At 35.0% G+C, this 24,151-nt stretch overlaps 1 protein-coding gene across 1 annotated transcript; it reads right to left on the bottom strand.

Moving 5' to 3' along the window:
* Positions 1–7,560: 7,560 nt before the first annotated feature.
* Positions 7,561–7,935, bottom strand: LOC145667786 (uncharacterized). Its single transcript, XM_081735224.1, has one exon. It carries the CDS (start codon positions 7,933–7,935, stop codon positions 7,561–7,563), a length of 375 nt encoding a protein of 124 aa, XP_081591350.1.
* Positions 7,936–24,151: the final 16,216 nt, after the last annotated feature.

A 24,151-nucleotide genomic window follows, 5' to 3' on the forward strand; every position in this document is an offset into this window, starting at 1 on the left:
AGATAATAGGGCGTATTTAGGTAATAGGGCGTATTCCCTCTCCGATTTTTTTTTTTTTTTTTTTAAGATTTATAACTTGAGGCGAAATTTATGTATTTCGTGCCTGAAGCTAGTTCCATTTTTTTTTAAATATGCCCCTACCTAATATCAGTAAATTTTGTGAAAAAAAATATCATTTTGATAAAAGTTGCTATATTTTTCCTTAATGCTTAACCTTTTAAATTATATTACCTATTTTTATTCTATTAAAAATCGAATCTTCATCATTCGATTAAAAAGGTACCAATAAACCTTTTACTTCGTTTTTTTTCTTTTTTCAAGGCTGGAGGCATTATAGAACATGCTACATATGCTTTCACGCCTTTCTGCGTTGAAACATAGTGTGTGATGACGTCATAAATTTATAAAGTTTTTTTGTTATGCCTATTACTCTTTTTTTTTTTTTTTTTTTTTGGCGGGCTTACATTTTGCATTCAAAAGACTGAAATTTTGCACTTTTTCAGATGTTTTCAGATCTCTGCGTGAAAACAGGGGGTTCCAGAGGGGAAAATGTAAAAAAAAAAAGTATATTTTTAACAAATTAGCTTTCTTCGCGATTCAGATGGAGACATATGAATGGTACCTTTTGAAAGGCTGTTCTATTCTGAAGAGAATGATGTACGAATCATGATCCTACGATAAATTGGGATGTTTCAGGAAACTGTTACCTGAGATCCTGTTTTATACGGGAATCTAGGGTATTTGGGGAATATTATTTTTCTCGTGCTTACTTTTGCACCTAGAAGATTGAAATTTTGCACATTTATTCAATGCACCCCTTAATATTTTTCAGTGTTTCAGATCTCTACCTTAAAACTGGGGGTTGGTCCAGAGGTGTAAAAAGTAAAAGAAGATATTTTTAACAGAAAATCCCTTTTTGTCGTAATTTTTCCGCCCCAGATACACGATGGAGACATTTGAATGATACGATTGAAAATCTATTTTATTCTGAAGAGAATAATGTACAAATCACGACCCTAGGATAGATAGGGATGTCTGAGGAAATGTTTATATTACATGCGCGTTATCTGGGACATTGTAGGGATGTTCTTAGCTCATTGTTAAATATTCCCCCCCCATTAGAAAATACTATTCAAGATAGCTTGAAATTTTATATACACATTTAGTACACCCCTTGGTATTTCCCAGTTGATTTTGAGATATGTGCATTAACACAATGGAGTCCAGAAGAGATCAAAATTTGATAAAACTCAGAAAAATCCCATTTTCTCTCAAAATTTATCGCTTCAAGTCCATAATTTACGTTTAAAAACAGCCGTAATTTAAAAGGGTTAAGAAACATTGTTTGGGATTGATATAGGTTAACAATTGGGAATTAATTCAAAATTCAACCCTAATACTTTCACTTAAATTGCATAACACAGGGCCGCATAGGTTCTGTTGTTTTTATAATTTTGGGTGTTTTATATGTATTTGAACATGCTGAAACCGAAACTGGCACTAGTTTTCTCATATCACGTAAGAATTTCTCACAATTCACGATTTATATATCTTGATTGCGGTATGCATGTTTAAGCGTAATTCAACTGGTTGACACTAGATGTCACAAGTACGTGGTGAAATTATCTAGGCGGTAATAAAACTAAATGTGTTTTAAATGTAAGGAAATTTCATTTAATTAAATTAACTAAAATTTTACCTCCATGAATATTTAAAATATTTCTATATAAAATCTTGTTATCTCATTTCAAATAAATTTCATATTTAATTATCGCAAATCTTAGATGTGCTTCAATAGTATGAAATGTTAATATCTGAGGTTCGTTCTCTTTTGTATTTTGTTGAATACTGTGTTGGCATGGCATTTCGTAGTTGTAAGAATAGACCAGATTTATTTTGTTAGATCTGTGGTGAATTTGTTCCACACAAACAGAGACAGAAAATGACAGATTTTGTAAGAAGGGCATATTTCGCATACTTCCGTATGGAACTTGGAAATCAAGATAAATCGTGGACTCCACACAATCTGTGTAGATCTTGTGTGGAATCGTTACGGAACTGGAGCACTGGAAAGCGGTCATCTATGCCATTCGCAGTACCAATGGTGGGGAGAGAACCCAAAAACCAAAGCGACGATTGCAACTTCTGTTCCTGTGAAATTGTAGGACACAATACTCGAAACAAGACAAAGATAGTGTATCCCAATATTCCCTCTGCAATGAAACATGTGCTGCACGGCCTAGACTTGCCTGTTCCGACACCTCCATCAAGTCTTGAGTTTGTAAGTGATCTTAGTTCGTCCAGTGATTCAGTGGAAAATAGTGAAATAGAAGATGAAGTTTAAAATTCCCCTAGCGGATCTCGTGACCCTATACCACTCACTCAACGCCAGCTCAATGATCTAGTTAGAGACATAAATCTGTCTAAAGAATCTGCTGAACTTCTTGGTTCTAGACTTAATGAAAATAACTTGCTGGCCTGTGGAACATTTTCCTGGTACAGATATCGGGAAAAAGAATTTGTGCAGTATATCTCAAAAGAAGGTTCTGTCGTGTTTTGTTGTGATCTGTCAGGTTTGTTGATCAAGTTGAATTTCCCTTGCCTTTCTAGTGATTGGGGATTATTCATTGACTGGAATAAAACAAGTTTAAAATTTGTTCTGTTATATAATGGAAATAAGTTCCCCTCTGTTCCTATTGCTCATTCTGTCACTAAAAGAAATATATGACAACGTGCAATTTATTCTTAATAAAATTAAATACGAGGTACATGGTTGGGTGAAGTGTGGAGATTTGAAGATTTTGAGCATTGTACTTGGGCAACAAGCTGGGTATACAAAAATACCATGTTACTCTGCGAGTGGGATAGTAAGAAGGGGGAAGGAAACAGTGGCCATTACGGAAAACACTGAATGCGGGATCAGAAAACATCATTCAACAAAATTTAGTTAGTCCTGAGAAAGTTATACTTCCTACTCTTCACATAAAATTAGGGTCGATGAAACAATTTGTTAAGGCACTCGATAACGAAGGCGAATGTTTCAAGTTCATACTCAACAAATTTCCTTCACTTTCATGTGCCAAAGTGAAAGAAGGTCTCTTCTTTGGCCCAGACAATAGGAAGTTAATGAAGGATAAAAACTTCGAGGCAACAATGACTAATGCTGAAAGGGATGCTTGGATAGCATTTAAAAGCGTGGTAGTGAACTTCCTGGGGAACCACAAAAGTGCTGATTACAGAGAAGTTGTTGAGAATATGTTAGTTAAATTTCAAGAACTGGGTTGCAACATGAATCTCAAGTTGCATTTTTTGCATTCTCATCTTGATTACTTTCCACCAAATCTCGGAGATTAAGTGAGGAACAAGGCGAACGGTTCCATCAAGACATGAGGGATATGGAGAAAAGGTATCAGGCACTTTGGAGTGTTAGCATGATGGCTGACTAGTGTTGCACATTGCACAGAGAAACTTCAGAAGAAAATAAGGAAAGCTTATAAGAGAAAGCGTGCTAAAAAGATGTGAAAAATAAGTATGTTATATGACTGTGTTGATTTCAATTTTAAAACGTATATATTTATGTATATATTTCCATATTATATGTATATATGTAGTAATCTGTATGTGTAGAGAATCTTATATTCTTTTCTTTGTCTGTCTGCATCCACATTAAACAAAACATGTTCAAGAATTTAGTATAATAAGCTGATAGAAGATAAGAAATAAGGTATAATAAAGCAGTATTGAATACGGAAGAAGGCCCAAATTTTGACATTTTATTTGTAAGAAAACCTTACGTGACAGGGAAAAACGAATTCATTATTCGTAATCAGCTAGGAACAAAAAATTAAGTTCACCTATTAATCAAAAAACAACATGAACTTTTTTTCAATTTGCAGCCCTGTGTAATTAGCACTTAATACTAATTCCTAAGCTTTTTCTTCAGTTCGCGACTTGTAATTCACGAGGAGAAAGATTTGATTTAAATCAAAAAATCGTTTTAAATAAAAAGAATCAACAAAAATGATTTTTTTAAAAAAAATCATGATTTTTTTCCACCCTGGTGTCTAGCATACATCCGCCATGACATTACACCAATATTCACGCTGCCCTCTGATAGATGGTTTACAAATTATGGTCCTGGGTCGTCCCATACAGGGGGCCCATCTCTTCCGGACTTACCCTATATTGGGGAGAAATTTTCATTACCTGTTCTTTATGTAGAGCAGGTACAACCTAACCCCATAGCAACTACAGTTGGACAAACCACAAAAGCCAAGTTTACTCTTCACATCATAAGCTGACGCAAAAAAGAAGTTAATCCAGGGTGAGCTCCTTTTTTCGCAGAAAATGAGAAGAAACCTTCGTAATATATTCCATTCTCTAAAGATATCATACAAAAATTTGTAGTTTTTAATGTGTAAGCATTCGCCAATAGTAGAAGTGTTGAAAGATGAACACATCATATTCCTGGGCATTATTTTAAACCTAAAGAATGAAATGTGGTGTGTTTTCCAAAGCTTTTCAGAAGTTATGTTTTTACACAATGTACATTTTTAACCTTGCATTAACCCTATACAGTTTGGTCGTATCAGATGGCGATAGATGAAGGTACGCAAAATTCGAGAGGAAAAAAGAAATGATATATATAAAATGGAAGGAAAATTAATCAAAAGTGCTCAAAATTAAGGAAAATTATGGTTTGTTTTCGAAAGTTTTCTTACGCTTCGCGCCAATCATAGTGGCGCTTCGTGGCTGGCCTACCGAGCTGACTCATACGTACGGGGGGGTGGCACCGTCGTGTACTCTCGCCCCTGACGCTGATTTTCCACGGCATGGCACTGGATAAAATTGTTTATTTTCTTACTGTAAAACAAAATGTAAACACTTCAAGAAATAGGACTATCCAAAAAAATATTTTTTTTCTTTGTGAGGAAATTAAATTCTTTTTGACTGCAACATATTTCTAACACACTTGAGAAGTGAAGTAGAAAATTTTGGCTCGAAAAATACATCACATTACGTACTGACGTCTATCAACAATATGCAGAGACGGAAGTCAATCTTGCAAACTCCATCAGACTTCTTTAATGAAGCAGCTATTCCATGTCCCCTGTAGGGGATTAGGACCGAGGAGGATAAGGATGAAACTAGGTTTCAAAGTTTTCTTCGTATGCACCCAAAGATTTAGAAAACTACTTTGTCTCTCATCTTATAACCACTATTAGTGCAGTCAAAATAAGATTTGAGGTAGAAATTTAGAATAAAAAGATGGGACCTTCTGGAATTTGTTCGTGTTTTCTTCCTCATTATCCTCCAGAAAATTAAAAAAATCAACTTGCGGGTTTTCCACCATTTTGAATAAATTCTGCCATCTTGAATTTCTCTCATGCACTTAATTTATGCCACATAACTTCTAAACTAATTTAAGAAGAAGGATCATTCTTTCTTTATTATACTTCTAATATTATAGATAATGTAACAAGTTATTATTACTTTTCTTCGACTAACCATTTTTGTATAATTTTAGGATAAAGTGAAAAATGGGATCTTATTAGGGGACATATTCTTTTCATTGCCTCATACAACTTAACAGAGTAGAAATATGAAAAAAGTGCTGGAATAAAAGTTGTTGGAAATTTTATAAGGTTTAAAACGATTTATATATTGTCACTATATACAAAGTCAGAGATGCACAATGAAGCTTCAAACGTCATCGAATTTTTCGCGCACAATTTCTGTAGAAACATATGAATGAATCATTTAACATGAAGAAAAAGATATTTAGTGATTTCAGACGGCTTCTCATTGCAATTTCCGGTAAGTATCAACAGGTATGGAAGTCTGGCTAGTTTAATAAGTAGTTCGTAAAGAGTGGCGTAGTCAGGGAGTGCGCAAGAACTCTGAAAGTAGACTTTCGCACTATCTTTCTGTATGTAGGCCTATGTGTCCATTGAAATTAGTGTTCGAGATAAACGTTTTGAAAAGAAGATGAAATCTTTTGAAATGTGTTTTACTGATGTTGTTATCCTGCAAAAATTTCAGTGGCGGGTTTTCCGCCTTTTTGAATAAATAGCCCTAGTCCAGTGCAATTACGACAAAAATCGATCAAACTTAAAGATTAAAATAAAATTAAACATGTTAGAATATTCTATATGTATTGATATTATACTAAAACTGTTCCAAAACTCTAGTTGCTGGTTTCCCGCCATTTTAAATAAGCAGTACGCCATCTTGAAATTTTTCCCGCACGTAGTTTCTGCCTTGTGGCTCCTAAGACATTAAACGTAAAAGTATCATTGTCTTTCTTTATTATACTTCTATTATAGGTTAGATAATAAGTGATCACTTTCTCTGTGTATTCTATATGTATTGATATTATACTAAAACTGTTCCAAAACTCTAGTTGCTGGTTTCCCGCCATTTTAAATAAGCAGTACGCCATCTTGAAATTTTTCCCGCACGTAGTTTCTGCCTTGTGGCTCCTAAGACATTAAACGTAAAAGTATCATTGTCTTTCTTTATTATACTTCTATTATAGGTTAGATAATAAGCGATCACTTTCTCTGTGTTGACGTTATCAAAAGTTCAACGTACCTTAAAGTTTTATCTATTCATGCTTGAAATATAAATTTAGGAAAAAAAAATAAAAATGGTGATTTAAACAAGGGATTAATTATTAAAAATGAAATATACTTACCGGGATTATTTGAGATGAATTTTGTATCCGATTTACAGTAAATACCATCATATCCTGTTTCATGATTTTCACTATTTCACTGTACGTACTAGCTTTTATAATTGTGATTAGATTTTTCTGCGCATCTATTAGATTGCTAAACTTAAAAGTGTTGTAGTTATGAAAAGGAAGACAATATACACTGATCACGAGTTGTTTTATAGACATTTACTTAATAGCATGTAAAACCATCTTTCGCTTTCATAATGGAGTCTATCCGCCACGGTATGGACTCCACGAGGCGCCTGAAGTGTTGTTATGGAATCTCAATCCATATCTGCTGCAGAGTCTCCCGCAGAGCATGCAGGTTAGTTGGAAAAGAGTCCATAGCCGAAGGCATCGTTCCATGGCGTCCCACATGCGTTAGATCGGATTGAGGTCCGATGACCGTGTTCCCAAATCAGAGGAGTGCTCACCAAACCAGTTTCCTGTCATCCTAGAGCGGTGAACCGGCGCATTGTCCTGCTGCAAAATGGGGTCACCACCTGGATGTAGTAGCCGAGCAAATGGCATGGTATGGTCGTCCAGAATATCGCGGTAGCTTTTACCTGTGAGGAACTGTGTTACACATGTTAGGGGATCCATTTCAGTCCACGTAAATATGCCCCAGATGAAAATACCGCCACCACCGGCCTGCACAGTTCCCTGCTGCCACGATGGATCCATTTCCTGTTGCGGTTGGCGACTTACCCTTACCAGTTCATCGGCATGTACCAATGTGAAACTGTCCAGGCAACCTTACCCATCTTTTCCACGGTCCAGAGGCGATGTTCCTTTGCCCATGCTAGACATTGTTCCTTGTATTGTGCTGTTAGAAGGGATACTCACGTGAGTTGATGGCTTCTGTATCCCATGGCGAGCAGGTGGTTACGAATTGTGTGGCTTCTGATACGGCGTTGTTGTCTTGCATTGAACCTCTCCGCGATTTGATATACTGTGGCCCCTCTATCGCCTGTTACAATGCGGACTACTCGGCGTCTACCCCTGTCGTCGACACGCCCCTGACCACGGAAGTTTGCCCGTGTGGGTGCGGCTTTATCGGAAGCCAGGTACGCACCATACACCCTTGACACAGTTACCTTTGAATATCCAAATGCCACAGCCATTTCCGAATTCGAGCCACCCAGTCGTCTGGCCCCTACGATTTGACCACGGTCAAGTCCACTCAGGTCCTTCGTCTTGCCTGTCACACATTGCATTGGCACGGATACCGAGAGAGGAAGTACACGGTAGCAATAACCTTGCGATGCATTTCATTCACATGCACTGTTGGAGCATCTTCAGGGTGGTTTCTGCAACTGTCCTGCTGTCTCTAATTCAACTGCTGATCAGTGTATATAGCACCGTAAAAAGCCTTGCGATGATAAATGAACTTAAACAGAAGTTCTAAATATACCAGTGTACTTTGAGACTTACTTTTCTGGATGGCGTTTTGCAGTTGAGTGTCCACAGTTTTCGTTAACTTCCTTCTCAAACACGTTGGTTTTGGTGAAAGCTTCATCATCACTTCATCTGCACCTTCAATTAAAGTAATGCTATTACCATCCGTGTCCAGCACTATGTCCACAAAATGATTTACAATCTAGCTCTCTTCTTTAGCACCCACAGTTGTTTCCGCAGTTCGCCTGGCAGTTGCATGATATATACTTTAATAAATCTTCTGGAACAGGTTGTTCAAATGTTGTCACAGAAAGAAGGCAATCACCACAAATTCTAAAGTCCTATTCAGTTGGAGTCATCTCTTGAGTTTTTCACTGCTGAACTAGATAGAACACATTGATACTATGCTGATTTGCAACAGTTGCTGTTCGAGATAGTACTGCTAAGTTGAAAGTGTCGTTGCTGTAAAATTCTATATTCTTCCTAAAAGAATATAAACACACCTCAATTGTGTCTACTGTAATTCTATAGACCTGCCCAAATCAGTAACACCTTTTCGTAGAAATGCTTACTTTATTTCTATACCTGTTTATGGTATACACTTTTCACAAGATCTATCCAACAATTATTTTGTGGATACACAATCGCTACGGCTCCTAACTAAATATATTAATCTCAACTCACACGTACATTAATTACTTCTTCATAATCTAGCGATTCGATTTCATCTTAACATTACACATAATATTTACCTAACAACAGCTACGTAACGGCATGTGTACAATTTCATGTAACTTCCTGCCCATACTACATCCCAACACTCTCCCCCTGTTACCTAAAAAAACCGCCGCCACTAAAAAAACAACATTATATACAATTAGTATTTTTTTCATTACAACAATTAATCCTGAATACAGTCTCAATTGTCAATCTCGCTTGTCTTTCTTCCTCGGTGCTTTACACCAGGTCCTCAGCTCATCAATCTGTGCCTCTAGTTTCTCTAGTTTCTCAACTACCGCAACTAACAAATTATCTCGATCAATTGACCGTTTATGCAAAGGATCTTCACCATTTGAGTTGCTAGCCATGCTATCTGTCGACTTCTTTTCTACTACAATTTTTTTATTTGCTTCTTCTGTTTCGGTACCAGTAGCTGATTTTAGTTGCCGGTGTGATGATGCTCTTTTGTTTCTCATGCGTCTTTTACGCTGTACAATATGTATTGTTTTTTGGATTTCATCATTTGACGTTGAATTGTTTTTCAATCCCCTTTCATCGTCCGTCACAGAATCTACAGAAGTACGTAATGTATGTTCGTTAACCTGTGGCTGTTCCATACTGATACTTGTACTGACTGCCATTGCTGGTAACACATCCGAAGCCGAAGTTGCATCTGTTCCTGCCATATCTGCATTTGGAGTTTCCACCCAGATTGTATCAAGCCGTAGAATGTTTGCCAAATTACTTAATTCTTGGGCTTCATGTTGATCACTGATTGCACGCTCTTGATACCCAGAATTAACTAAACCTTGTGTTTGACGTTCTGATTCTGAAGACACAAACGAATCATATTTGCATGTCAAAGCAAAATGATTTTTTCGTCCACAACGTAAACAAATCTTTCCCCATGCCGGACAACGACCTCTTTTATGCTGCATCGAACAATATCGGCAATTACTCTTTGACTTTGGTGAAGCCTGAACAGAAGATGACGAAGAGCTATGTGATGTTGATGTACTGTCCTTCTTTTGACGAACCCTTGACGATTGGATAGCGTTTAATTCACCTTTTTCAGATGTCTTATAAAGCCGAAGTTGTTGTTCGGTACTTTCCATTGCTAATGCTATCTCTGTTGCTTTGTTGAATGATAGATCACGTGTATTGAGTAATTTTCTACGAATTGATTCATCCGCAATCCCCAAAACAAATTGATCCCTCAAATTTTTGTCCAAACAACAGGTATATTCACAGAAGGTTGACTGTTTTTTTTTTAAATCCAATACAAAAGATGAAATTGACTGGTAAGGCTTCTGTCGCATGATGTGAAATTGATATCTCTCCGAAATTATATTTACTTTTGCAGCATAATATTTTTTCATCACCATCTTGATATCTTCATAAGATTTTGCTGATGGAGAATCTGGCCAGCAAATGTTGCATAGTTGATCATAAGCTTCTGTTCCCATTACTGTAAATAATGTTGCAACCTTTCGTTCATCTGGTATTTGTGCTGCTATGCACATAAACTCAAATCGTTCCAAATAAGTTTGGAGGCGATCAGTTTCCACATTAAAGATCGGAAAGCTTGGAATGGTAGACATGATTAATCAGAGCGTAACTTCAATGAACGACTGCGCCAATGTAAAATTCTATATTCTTCCTAAAAGAATATAAACACACCTCAATTGTGTCTACTGTAATTCTATAGACCTGCCCAAATCAGTAACACCTTTTCGTAGAAATGCTTACTTTATTTCTATACCTGTTTATGGTATACACTTTTCACAAGATCTATCCAACAACTATTTTGTGGATACACAATCGCCACGGCTCCTAACTAAATATATTAATCTCAACTCACACGTACATTAATTACTTCTTCATAATCTAGCGATTCGATCTCATCTTAACATTACACATAATATTTACCTAACAACAGCTACGTAACGGCATGTGTACAATTTCATGTAACTTCCTGCCCATACTACATCGCAACAGTTGCGTTGTTTGGATACAATCTTTTTGTACTTGCAGAATCTTGTACAATCCAGATTTTCTACCTCTGCACATCTATACAACGCTAAGAACATTTTTCCTCCAGCAGAAGATATTGAGTTGTTGTAAACATCCATTTCTCGACGCAGTTCTTTATTTTTTCCTGAAGTGGAGCAGAAGTTGTATCACAACCAGTGAATGCATGCAGAAATAAAATGCAGTTCACCATATCTCCTAATGCTCTCTGAAGTTTGGGACTGCTGTATATCTTGTGGGGTGGCTTCGAGTAAACATGTGAGTCTCAGCTGATACGAGTACTATCATCAGAACCAATATATCTGAATCTTCTCCCACTAGTACTGACGAGCCAGATTTTGCAAGATTTGTTGCGATTAACACAACTATTGTGTTTGCATCTCCAGGTGATTGATGCACCAGATTTCTCGAGATATTTCGTCAGAAGCAATATCAATTCAGATTTGTTCTTTGTGTTAGAAAAAAACTCGTGTTCACATAAACGAATAACGTGGATGTTATCCTCAACGATTAAGCGTATTCATGGTTTCTTTGTTCATGGACAGTGTTTTATATCCTTTACGCTAGGTACACCATCATAACCATCAAATACGTTATTTTTCTATAGTGTTTTGTGATAAACGTCACATATTGCTCATATAATTGGCCGCAAAAATTATGAAAACCAACAACTAGAGTTTAGGAACTGTTTTGATATAATATCAATACATATAACAGATTCTAACAGGTTTAATTTTTTAAAAATAAATCTTTGATCGATTTTTGTCATAATTGCACTGGACTAAGGCTATTTATTGAAAAAGGCGGAAAACCCGCCACTGAAGTTTTTGCAGGATAACATCAGTAAAACATATTTCAAAAGATTTCATCTTGTTTTCAAAACGTTTATCTCAAACACTAATTTCAATGGACACATAGGCCTACATACAGAAAGATAGTGCTAAAGTCTACTTTCAGGGTTCTTGCGCACTCCCTGACTACGCCACTCTTTACGAACTATTTATTAAACTAGCCAGACTTCCATACCTGTTGATACTCACCGGAAATTGCAATGAGAAGGCGCCTCAAATCACTAAATATCTTTTTCTTCATGTTAAATGATTCATTCATATGTTCCTATTTTTAGAACATCTCCTAGCGACGCAGCGACTGCCGCCATTTTGAGTTTTCTGATTTCACGCGTTTACGTTGTTTTGAATACTGATGTATTTGTTCTTGCAAATTGAAAATTGCTGCGCGTCTCCAAATTGTGCAGAGCTAAAACTTCTATCTCGTAATATTTTTGAGGAAACTACTGACGTAGAGGTTTGAATTTGTGTGTGCATGTAGTACGGGCTCATCATTTTATACACAAAAATTTGCAGACCTTTAGCTGCACCCAAAGGCCTGAAAAAAATTCGTAAAATTCGTAAAATAGTTAAAGTTCATAAATACTCATTGCTGTTAGCTATATCAATGATTTTCAATCATGATTATTCTTGTTTTAACTGTTGTCCTTTCGTTTGATCTACATTCCCCAGTCAGTGTTTACAGTGAGTGAGCGTTCACTGACTGGGGAATACAGATCAAACGAAAGGACAGCAGTCTCTTGAATGAGTTGACAGTTAAAACAAGAATAAACAGAATTGAATATCATTGGCGTAGCAATTAGCAAGAGAAATGGGTACTTAAGGACTTTTTGCCAAGTGTGCATTTTGACTTTTCTCGCATTCTGCTGATAGCGGCATTCTTCACCAGTGCTGCTATGGTAGTGATAAGACAGTGAGTCACAACTATAGGAAAGAAACGAGATTGAGAGCCTTGACTGGACTAACCATTGATATTACTTTATTTTACTCTACAACAACGAGTTTCCAATTGAACCTGTGAACAAAACACCTTCTAGAGTATGACGTCATTCCTTAATACTTTGATCCTCTTCTGCTCAAAAACACAAAACACTCTGTTGTGTGTGTTATGCTATACTAAAGGAGTAACTATTCCCAAAGTTTTAGACCTTTTAAAATCCAAGTCCATTGAAGATATTGAACAGTGAAATTTGCCGATTTGGGATAATTCCTCAACTTTAAAATTGTTTTCATCCCTTTGGGAGCAGCTACAGGTCTGCAAATTTTTGTGTATAAACTTATAAGCCCGTACTACATGCACACACAAATTCAGACTTCTACGTCAGTTGGTTCCTCTTTCAAAACATGTCTTCAATGTCCAATATAGGCCTTGATTTCACTCTTTCAAGTGGTTTTAGGCAAAAAATATTACGAGATCAAAGTTTTAATTCTGTACAAGTTAGAGACGCCCAGCAATTTTCAATTTGCAAGGACAAATACATGCTGAGATATTCAAAACAACGTAAATGTCTGAAATCGAGAAAACGCAAAGTGGCGGCAGCCGCTGCGTCGTCATTATATGTTGTAAAAATAATTAATTGTTGTTTTGAAATACTCTTATACACCTTATCGAAGTACTCTTATATCGGTTCAACATTTCTGAATAAATTAGATTTTTTTTGGAAAGGTCGAGCAGCAATTTTTCTTTTTTCGCGATCACTTAGCATGGATTGAGTCTGTGTCGAATCCATAATTTTCGGGTTTCTGAGGTAAATAGTACTCCGGATTCAGTTTAGTTCAACTTTATTTCCTATTGTCATCAAACAGTAGAGATAAAAAATAACAAATCCAAAATGGCCAGTATTAATGTCGAATCCGGCCATAGTTTTCTAACTCCCTGATATTCTTGACGACATTTAAGTCCATCTTTAATCATCATCATGTATGAGTGTGAAAAATATGTCCAAAATGACCAATATTAATGTCGAATATTGGTCATAGTTTTCAGGGTTTCTGAGATAAATATTAACACTCTTGACGTCGTTCAAGTCTAACTTTAAACTCCATCGTCATCAAAAGTGTGTGTGTGTGTGTGAAAAATAACATGTTAAAAATGATGATATTAGCGTCGAATCCTTAGTTTGTCAGGTTTGCTGAGATGATGGTTTTACAAGTGTGAATTTGACCCAGTCACTATTGTTGTGCCTCAACTTCTCGACGAGACCAACATTAATTCTTGGGAACAGGGCGCTAATTAGCACTAATTCGAAACTAATTCCTGGAGCTACATATTATGAATTTGGAGAAAGCAGTTAGGCAAGAGTGAAATAAATACAACTACCCTTTCTGTGCGCAACTTAGCAACGAGACCAACACTAATTCTGGGAATCCGACACCTATTGGCAATAAGTCCCGGTGCAAAATTTTTGGATTCGGAGAAAAAGATTGGCAGCATGTATCGTAACATTTTACACTAGGCAATTTTGTTGTACCCTAACTTTCTAACGAAACCAGCATTAATTGTGGTTGGACGCTTATTAGCTATAATTTGGTACAAATTCTTGGCGGGATGCTTTTTTGATTCAAAGAATGGTGAAGAGTTAGCTTGAAGTTTACCTAATAATTTTTGCTATACTCTAACTTCTCGACGTAATCAACACTAATTCTGAGACTCGAACACTAATCAGCACTAATTCCTAGCGCGAAAACTTTTGAATTCGAAGAAAGTGCTTTCGGTAGTGTGGGGTTGGGCTAGTCACATTTGCTAGTCCCTAACTTCTCAACGGGACCAGACTAATTCTGAAAACTGGGCACAAATTAGCATTAATTTATGGTTTTACAAATTATAAAATTCTTCTATTCGGAAAACGTGGTTAGACCAACTTGACACATGAAACAACCACATGCGATTTTAAGGAAAAGAATATACAGTATTATTAATGGATGACGCTTGCATCTGCCTGGTTTGGTCTTTTGATGAACAAGCCTAAAACATTCGACCATTCATTTAAGCTGTTATTCATAGAACATATAGTGCAAATAATTTTTGAATGGACAAATAAAGAAATATTAAAATTAGTTCTTATTAAGGCAATAAGTCAATACTGTAACTTTTGTAAACCATGTCTTAAAATAGAATTGTATGCTTTTACAGATCTTGCACTTTCAGAATTTTAAAATCTAACCGAATCAGATTTTCTTTCGCATCGGATGACACTGGAAAAGATGTTTCCCATGCTACCATGAGAAAAGAAAGATTTCTATTTTACCTAGCCACCTTAAAATTTCACGACACTAGAAGAGAAGGTAGAAAAGTAATAGGAGATACACTAACACCAATATAAAAGATTTTCAATGTTTTCATTGAAATCTGCATAAGAAGAATGTTTGACTCGGAGAAACAATTGTTGACGAAATAATGATAGGCTTTAAGGGTAAATGTTCTTTTAGAATACATCCAAACCTGGAAAAGTGTGATTTAAAGGTTTGTATTTGTGCGATGCAAACGGGAAACTCCAAATGTGTTTTTCCCTGGTGAAGTCGACTTTTCTGAAACATCAGAATTTGGTTTTATGTAAACACTTGTCTCTTTGTGTACCAAAAGCGTTATGGCTCTAAAGACAACAAAACTCGTCTATGCGTCATAAAAACACAATAGATCCTATGAAATAAAACCAGGAATAATATTTAGCTGCAGGGTCAATAAAGGAGGTGTTAATACCTTAGAACAAAACATATTAGTGTTCCGTAATGGGAGAGGGTGTCGTAGTGTTCTATAGATTGTTGGGCATAGCATGTTCCAACAAACACGGCATTTTCCACCTGTGGAAAGATCATAAAAAGCTTCTGATCAGGCATTTGATGCAGTGTAGTGAAATTAATATGCTTTGAGAACATTTGAAGGTGAGAGGTCAATGCAAGACATTTTCCTAGAATCTCAGATAAATATTGTCCTCATTGACCCAAACGGATCTGATGTACCCCAAACAGATCTATCCTAAAATGAATGACAATAAACATTCTGAAATTTGTAGTATGTGCCAACGAAATGTTTGTAAAAAAAAAAAAAAAAAAAAAATCACTTAACACGAAGCACTGTGAGTCACAACTGCTAGTGATCTGATGTACTAGAAACTGAAAAAAGCGATAAGAATTGAATGGCAATAATCTTGAACGTATATTCATTGTTGTTTGCCTCACACTAAGTATTATGTACGTACATTATTTTATTGTCAAGGCCATGGATTCTTATATAGAGATGCATACTTTAAGTTTGAAGATCAACACTTTATCAAATAATAAAAGATTTGTGATTTTGTTGGTACTTTTCTGTGAAAAAACACTCGATTGTGTGTTTTTTGTCTTAATTTTAAAACCTCTTCAAATACTGTCTAAACCACGCTTAAATTATACCTTATCCATTATAATTCTTACTCTTTAAGAGGATACTCTATATTTTCATACATGTTTTCCAATGCAGCAAAAAAGTTACATATTTAGAATTTTTGCAACACAATAAAAGAACCAAATAAAACATACCTTGAACGTCTTCTACTTCCTTTTCAGAATCAAAATCGTCACTAATTTTAAAATGAGAGATCCTCTTGAAGAGGTTTCAAAACCTGATCACCACGCAAACTGTTCGACTCTGTTCTTAATAGCATAAATGTGAATAGTATTGTCTTCGATATATGTTGCAGTATGCTTCCCTTGCAACGTAAATAATACCATATACGAGGAGGTAGTCAAAAGTTCGTGCAATCACTTACATTATTTTATAGTTAGGTCCTTGTGTGTTAACCATGCAAATTGTGGACTTGTTAGAACAAATCTTTCTTTCCTTCTTTTTCTTTCTTTCTTTCTTTTTCTTTTCTTTTCTTTTTTTTGCGAGTAAATCACTGAAGTTGCTGTGATTGACACGCATGAAGAAAGGAGCGATGCTCCGTATTCAGAAGAAATCAAGAAAGCAGATCTATGAAGAGATGAAACAAGTCTATGGTGATGAAAGCTCTCCTCGGAGATAGTATCCAACTGGAAACGGCAATTTCAAACTGGACACATAACCACTGCGGACACCTCTATATCTGGAAGATTATCTTTCACTGATGATGTAGCGTTGACAGAGAAAGTTGAGAAGATCATAAATAAAGACAGGAGGATAACTATTGAAAGTGTTATGTGTTCAATAAATATGAGTTATGCCTGGAATATCATTCACAACAAGATGTATCTTTAGTAAGTGTAAGCACGGTGGGTGCCACGATTGCTCACATCTTTCCAGAAGAGAAATACGAATACAAATGTTGCATTACTGTGAGGTGGACGAAGAGGAATTTTTGAGCAGACTAGTGACAATGGATGAAAGTTGAGTATATCTTCATTACCCAGAAACAAAAGAAATCAGCAAACAATGAAAACATCCCTCCTGTCCCACCCCTAAATAGACACGAGCGCAGAAGTGTGCCGCCAAGTTGTTGCTTTCCGTTTTCTGGGACTGTGAAGAGGTCATAACATATTATCTCCCACAGGAAAAAAAAACAACCTATTATTCTTACCTTTTGAGTAAGTTATGTGGTGGATTGGTCACAAAAGGGGTGCTGCTGTTTTCAGACAATGCACCAGCTCATTCCGCCCACGCATCCTTGATGAAGGCAGTGAAATTAAGATATGAAATATTCCTCCACCCCATACTCATCTGACCTAGCGCCAAGTGACTTCTTTTTCTTCCCAGAAATGAAGCGTCTATTGAAAGGATGCAATTTTGACAGTACGGTTGACGTAATTTCTGAAGTTGAACTGTGGTTTCAAAGCCAAACTGCTAATTTTACAAAATGGACTAACGGAAGATGAAGAATCGCCGGCAAAAATGTGTCGCTAGGCACGGTGACTACATAGTGAAGGACTAATACCATTATCATTTCCGAGTTCTCCAGAATGGATTTCTCCTAAGTGATTGCACGAACTTTTTGGTACCTTTTCGTAATATATTGGCCCAAATTTGAACAGTGTTATCAATGAATGTGCGCATGAGACACGTTACGAATACACGGGTATACTAGTTCATTCGCAAATCAGTCTCAGAATTGTGTAAGTCCTAGATTTCCTAGCAGACCATTTTCCTTTCTCCCTGAGAGTGAGACGACGGTTTGCTGAATATGCGTAACTCACACATTTTGTAAATCTTTGCTTTTATTCTGCATATCTTGCTTCTTGTTTCATTTGTTTAGACTAAATAGGGTCCTAGTATATATAATGAGGTCCCTATGTTGTTATGATTCCAGCATGGAGTGGAACCAAATTCGACAAACTTGGACTATGTAGAATTCACGTTCAGTCGTTGTAGTGAGCAAGAATGTTAAATCTTGACACAATCCATGTAGCTGAATTGCTGCAAATTTAGATGGATTATGTTTTTTCTTGGTTGCCAATCTTTTATTTTTTAGATAATCTGTTTGTACTTTCTGATTGAACTCAATTTCGAATGGAGAGCACAAAAATTATTTCAGGGAGATATGTATTTCTTCCGCATTATTGCAATCCTAGATACATTTTATTTACAGAAAATTTATTTTACGTAACTATGCAAAACATTTTAGAAAACGAACTAGTGAATCTATGAACGTTAACACTTTATAACATTATAGTATATTTTAAATTTTATGTACTGTCTATTAACGTTATTTGTAATTTTAAAGATTTTTTGTGCCAAAAACTGAAAATGTTTATATGTCCTAGGAAGTTATGTAGTGTCAAGAATGTTATTTCCAGCAGCTGAGAGTATCTGTGTTGTGAGTATGTAGCTTTAAGGATTTTTACTCACAGTAAATTGAAATATTTACCAATAACAACTTTGTTTGCTTTTAAGACAATTACCCATATATTTTTGTAGTAATTTTCATTATGCTAATGGTGATTTTGATTTTTTAGATTTTATTGTGAATTTTAAAGTATTTGAATATTACACCAATTCAACCATATAGCAGGCACGTAGCCAAGGGAAGGGTCCGGGGGGTCCGGACCCCCCCCCCCCTTCAGAACCAGAAATGTAAAAAATTAAGGAAGGATGAAATAATAAGAAACGAGAAAAAGAAGAATCAGCGGTAAAAATATAAAGCCACAGGAAGCGTTTGGTTACTCTTTCTTATGAGAAGCTTTCTGTGGAAGAAACAGGAGGGAGTAAAGTTAAAAATTGATATTATTTTAACCGAGCATTCCGAATTTCATTTAGCTCCATGCTAATCCTATGGAATGCAATTGACGATCGAGAAACCGGTTCGATCAGATAGACTCTCTGAAGAACTTAAGAAACTCTGAAAATTATATCTTTTTCAATACTTTTTTTATATTCTTTTACTCGAGATACTTAATATTTCGTTATTAAAATACTTACTTCTCATTTTATTGTCCTTAAAACATATCCTCATTTTATTGTCCTAACAAACCAATATGGGTATGATGCCAGTAAAATAGTTCAGATTGATCGAGCGCCTGGTGTGTAACCAGATATTTCATGTCATGCCCCCCTATTATGACATCTTGGCTAAATGAACCAATATATCTTTACAGTAAAATAGTTTAGAATGATCGAACTCCTGGTGTGATAACCGCAGTATTTCGTCACGCCCCCCCCCCCTATTATGAAATCCTGGCTACGTGCCTGCATATAGCCAATACATGCTTTTGAGATCTTTGTACTTTATCACTTTTCTTTTTATTATATTATATTGTATTTAATATTCTACTGCTTAAATATACAGGAAATGTTTTGTAAAACGAGACTAAAGCATAGGAGCCTTTAGTTTTAGCATTCGAAGAGAGAAATACGCGTACAATGTTTATCTTTTCCTAGTAACGAATGTGTTAGAATCCTAAATCCGTTTAATGTTCATTAAGAATTTATTTCAGAAAATGATGCCAGTATTAAACGCATTTATGATTTTATAACTCATTTTGTTTTAACTTAGTCAGTAATATTACGACATTCTGACATTATTTTAGATAGAGCTTAGTTCACGAATCTCTGCCGCGACTGACGTTAACGAAGAATTAGAATCGCGGCAGAGATTCGTGAGCTAAGCTATAAGATAGAACAGCCGCAAACAGTTAAATTTTACGACCTTCATTTCAATTTTATCAACTAATATCCATATCATTATTTTTTCTGCTATATACAGGAATCTTAAAATTCTACAAAGTAGTTATTAGCATTTGTAATTCTCATATCTTGAAGATTTAAAAGTTTAATTTTATTTCAGCAATGATTTCATATTTACAAATACACAAAAGCATTTAATGCTGCGAAGACCATTCCGTTTGTGTACTTTTGTACAATTTGCTCGGGAACTTCGAAAATATCTATATTGTGCTATGTGAAAAAATAGAGATATTCTTAACATATTTTCTTACAGGCATACGTCGGACATTTTTATATATACTCCAAGGAGATTAAAAATCTTAAATGATTTGTTTTGTGTAATAAACAATTGTTGCTGCTAGGTAGAGCATGCATTTAGGATACTACATGAGTAGTATTCTATTACGTCAATGAGACGTATAATTTAAGAAGTAACGCATATTTTGTCACGTACTGCCATGTTAGTTATAAATGTTGCTAGTGGAAGTTTATATTTTCAGCACAACGAACATATGAAACTTCATTTACTGACCAATTATTGAATTTACCAAGTTATGACGACAGCGTTTAACCATTATATTCCTATGGACTAATTAATATTTTTTTCAGACGTTTAGGAAGAGCAAGATAATACAAATTACAAATATATTTTAATAACATTAAATATGTTTAATATATAATTGCATCTTTTTCAGAACTATAGTATGGCTGATAATTACTAGTAAAATAAATTTAATGTTGACAGTTCGAAATATATTTTAGCAATATGTTCAATAACAACTAATTTATATTTTCTTTTGATAACTTTTACATTAACTTACATAAATGGGACATTTGAAAAATATAGAAAATAATAAATATAACTCATAACTAACATGATCTTCATACATGCAATAATTGTTGCATGTATATAATTGGAAGCTTGGAATGTTTAGCATCCATGTACTGAAAAAAGAGAATTTATATAAAAACATACCTGATGAATATTTTTGAAAAATTTTCTAGTTATCCATTTTTTGGGGGTTAGAAGTTGGAATTTTTTGGAAAGACAATATATTTTTTTTAATTTCCCCACGCAGATTTGCTATTCCTGTTTACACATAACAGTTTCAAATAATTATTTCGAATGTTCAAGCATAAAATCATTTTACATATTCAACATGCATTTGCATGAGTGAGTAAAGATGTCGTTACTTTAATATTTATATTCTTTTACTTACATTTCAATAGATATTTATTTCATACAATTAATTACAATTTTTAACGTTTTATGCATATTTTGTTTTAATATTCACACGTATATATTTTAATCTTTATAAAAATAAAACGAAATAGATATTGAATAAACAAATAAAAAGTGATCGAATTAGGACACATAAACTGTAGCAAAGAAACTAATACAAGTCAATATGTATGTCATTTATTCAAGGTGTATTAGTTTAAAATAAATTTCAAGTAAATACTGTGTAACTGAACGAAAGACACTCTATATATATTTGAAAGTAATAAGCAATATTCCATCTAATAAACATATTTTAGTGAATAAAATTTCACATAGTGCTTTAATGAAAATAAAATATCAAAAGTGAATCAAGAATTGAATTCTCGCAGAGTTGAATAAAATAACAATAACAGAGTTGAATAAACTTTATACAGTGAATTTATTCCTCTTATCCCCACTTTAAGAGAATTTTATAATTATCTTATTGATGTAGAACTTTTGTCGAGGGACCAGACTTTCTAAAAAAAATCCTTTACAATATAATCTTTCATGGAAAATCGGAACCAAGAAACTCTAAAGAAGACAAATGAACTTTCAAATTTCAAGTGGAACAAATAATGCCTTCAATATTTACTAATTGGTGAGAAACGTACACTTAGTTCATATATTTCTCCAGTGATATCATTTATCAAGATTTTCGCTAATTTTCATCTGATAAAATATTAGTGCGAAAGAGTTTATAATTTTATCTTTTCCGATATTTTTGTTATTTCGTATCGCAATTGAAATTAGTCATATCATTGAAATAGTGTTATCAAATATGTTTTCTTGATAAAAGTGAAAATTTTCAAAACTTTGTTTCAGTGAACTTTGAAATAATTCTCGGCCAGAGTTCTTATTTTGCTTTAGTATGCTAGTAGCAAATTATTCCTTGCCGAGTACAGTTATAACCTATCGATGGTTACAGAATTTTTACTGAGTATATAATGCATTTTAACAAGCATTTATATGTTCATAACATTTTTCATTTCGTGTGAGAAACGTAGAAGATAAAACATTCTGGAATCATTAGTTTTCTTTTTTTCCATTTCGCAACGAACAATGTACATTTTATTCATGAGACTAGCCAAGTGCTTTTCCAGACCATTGTCCCCAGTGTACTATTGATAAGACACATAAAAACGTGTGAACACATGTGTATTGTGAATTCCAAAGTTTAACTGGACAGAAAGCCGAACAAACGATAACACATTCAGAATTGCAAATTTCTTATTAATTTTCGAGCTCTTCGTTAGTGTATCGTAAAACTAACACATTTATCAACTCCTTATATTTTCCATTAAAGTTAGTTGGAAATATTTCTATAGACTATGGACCGTTAGAAATCTTTGTTACATATTTTCTCAAAGAGGTGAAAGCACGTAGTGGTTTTCAGCGTTATTCGAATTAAGCATATCCGCCTAAGGGTATTTATCATATATAGAGTTTCATACGTCAACTAGTAACATTCTGAGGAGGCTACTACTAACACCAGAATTTTCCAGTTTTACTAATAACGCCCAAATCCAACGCTGAGAAACTTTGTATTTCTCAGGGACAGTGAGCATTCGTTTTTTCGTCGATATAGAAGATTCGTTAGGCCGTTCTTCATTTGAGTATAGGGCAATAATGTTCAACGTTCTATATATTCTACGGATAATATAGTGAAAACGAGCTAAAGTGACAGTTAATGGTTTTCAATTGCGGAGAAGTTGATTCACTTTCATGCATTGTTCACCAGTTGTACGGTGTGAAATCGCCATCGGGCTGTTAAGACGACTGTTGTAGTCCAGCCATTTATGTTAAAGTTGTTTGGAAAACTAGTAGAATCATCACGGCAAGGAGTGGAATTCGTCGTAGTCTTAGATAATCACCGATTCCCCCTACGTCATTCACTTATAATACCTTCCCACTTGTGAAGTAAATATCAGAGTGTTTAAGAGATTCGAAGTGTGAGAATACCAGCGAAAGGGTAGAATAATAGTTATAAAATATTAAATGTTTTAATGCGTGCAAAAGTTCATGTATATTTTCATATATAGTTTTGTGTTTTTTCTATACACCAAATATTCAGTATATAGGTAACGTATTCGAATTTCTTTTAAATGGTTGCAGATATTTCACGAGAAGAGAATCTTAGCCTCTCCATATTTAAGATTTTCCGATCGCTCTCAAGGTATTCTTTGATTTTATATATTTTTTTAACATACTAGGTTCCCGAACAGAGAATACCGAGGTATGTAATAATTACTACTCTTCCAGACCAGATCATAATTTTATGGTTACAAAGAGTAACTGAGTTCGAGATTATCCAACATTCTTTTTCCAAGGACTGGGAAGCAGTAAAAGTTTACACGTACTGTGTATTTGTATATATTAACAAAATAAAAAATATCCAAATGATAAAATTACATCCAACATCTGATTCATGATTACCATAAGCAGTACGTCCCAAGTCATTAAAAATTGTCATATGTAGGACTATAACGAAGCAAGTTGAACCTCAAAATACAATTGACTCGTAATGAGCAATGATTGGAGTTTGCGACCCGTGATTCGGGCAACCACAGACCCGTGAGGCCGTGATCCGCGATACGTGATCAATTACTAGACCTGATGATCCATACAGATTTGTGACCTGGTGACCCGGACAAAACTTTTGACACGAGTTACTTGTAATCTGTGCATTACTGGTATTGAGTTATTCATAATACTTCTTCTGGCTGAGTGTAACTGCAACGTGGACAGATGCCACAGCTCATGGCAAAATGTAAGTAGATCGTAGCTTGGAATTATACTTCCATGACATGCCACTGACAAATGAACCTCAATTAGCGCACTTGTACTATTGTCATCCAACCTAAAAATGCATCACTCTTATTCTTCAGATCTGTCGACACCCAAAGCACTAGACATTGAGGAGTTTTGTATTTCTTGTGCACATTTAAGTCTTTAATTGGTCTCTTCGTGTTATCCTGTCTTCCAAATACCTGGGAGTATTTAAAATAATGTTTCCTAAATGAAGTATAATGAAATTTCGAATTCTCTCATAGAAAATCTGA

Source organism: Thermobia domestica, chromosome 13, assembly GCF_964235325.1.
Source record: "Thermobia domestica chromosome 13, izTheDome1.hap1.1, whole genome shotgun sequence".
Classification (NCBI taxonomy): Eukaryota; Metazoa; Arthropoda; class Insecta; order Zygentoma; family Lepismatidae; genus Thermobia; species Thermobia domestica.

Excerpts from the sequence above, each read along its gene's own strand:
- LOC145667786 (XM_081735224.1), bottom strand. The coding sequence starts at position 7,935 with ATGCAATGTGTGACAGGCAAGACGAAGGACCTGAGTGGACTTGACCGT.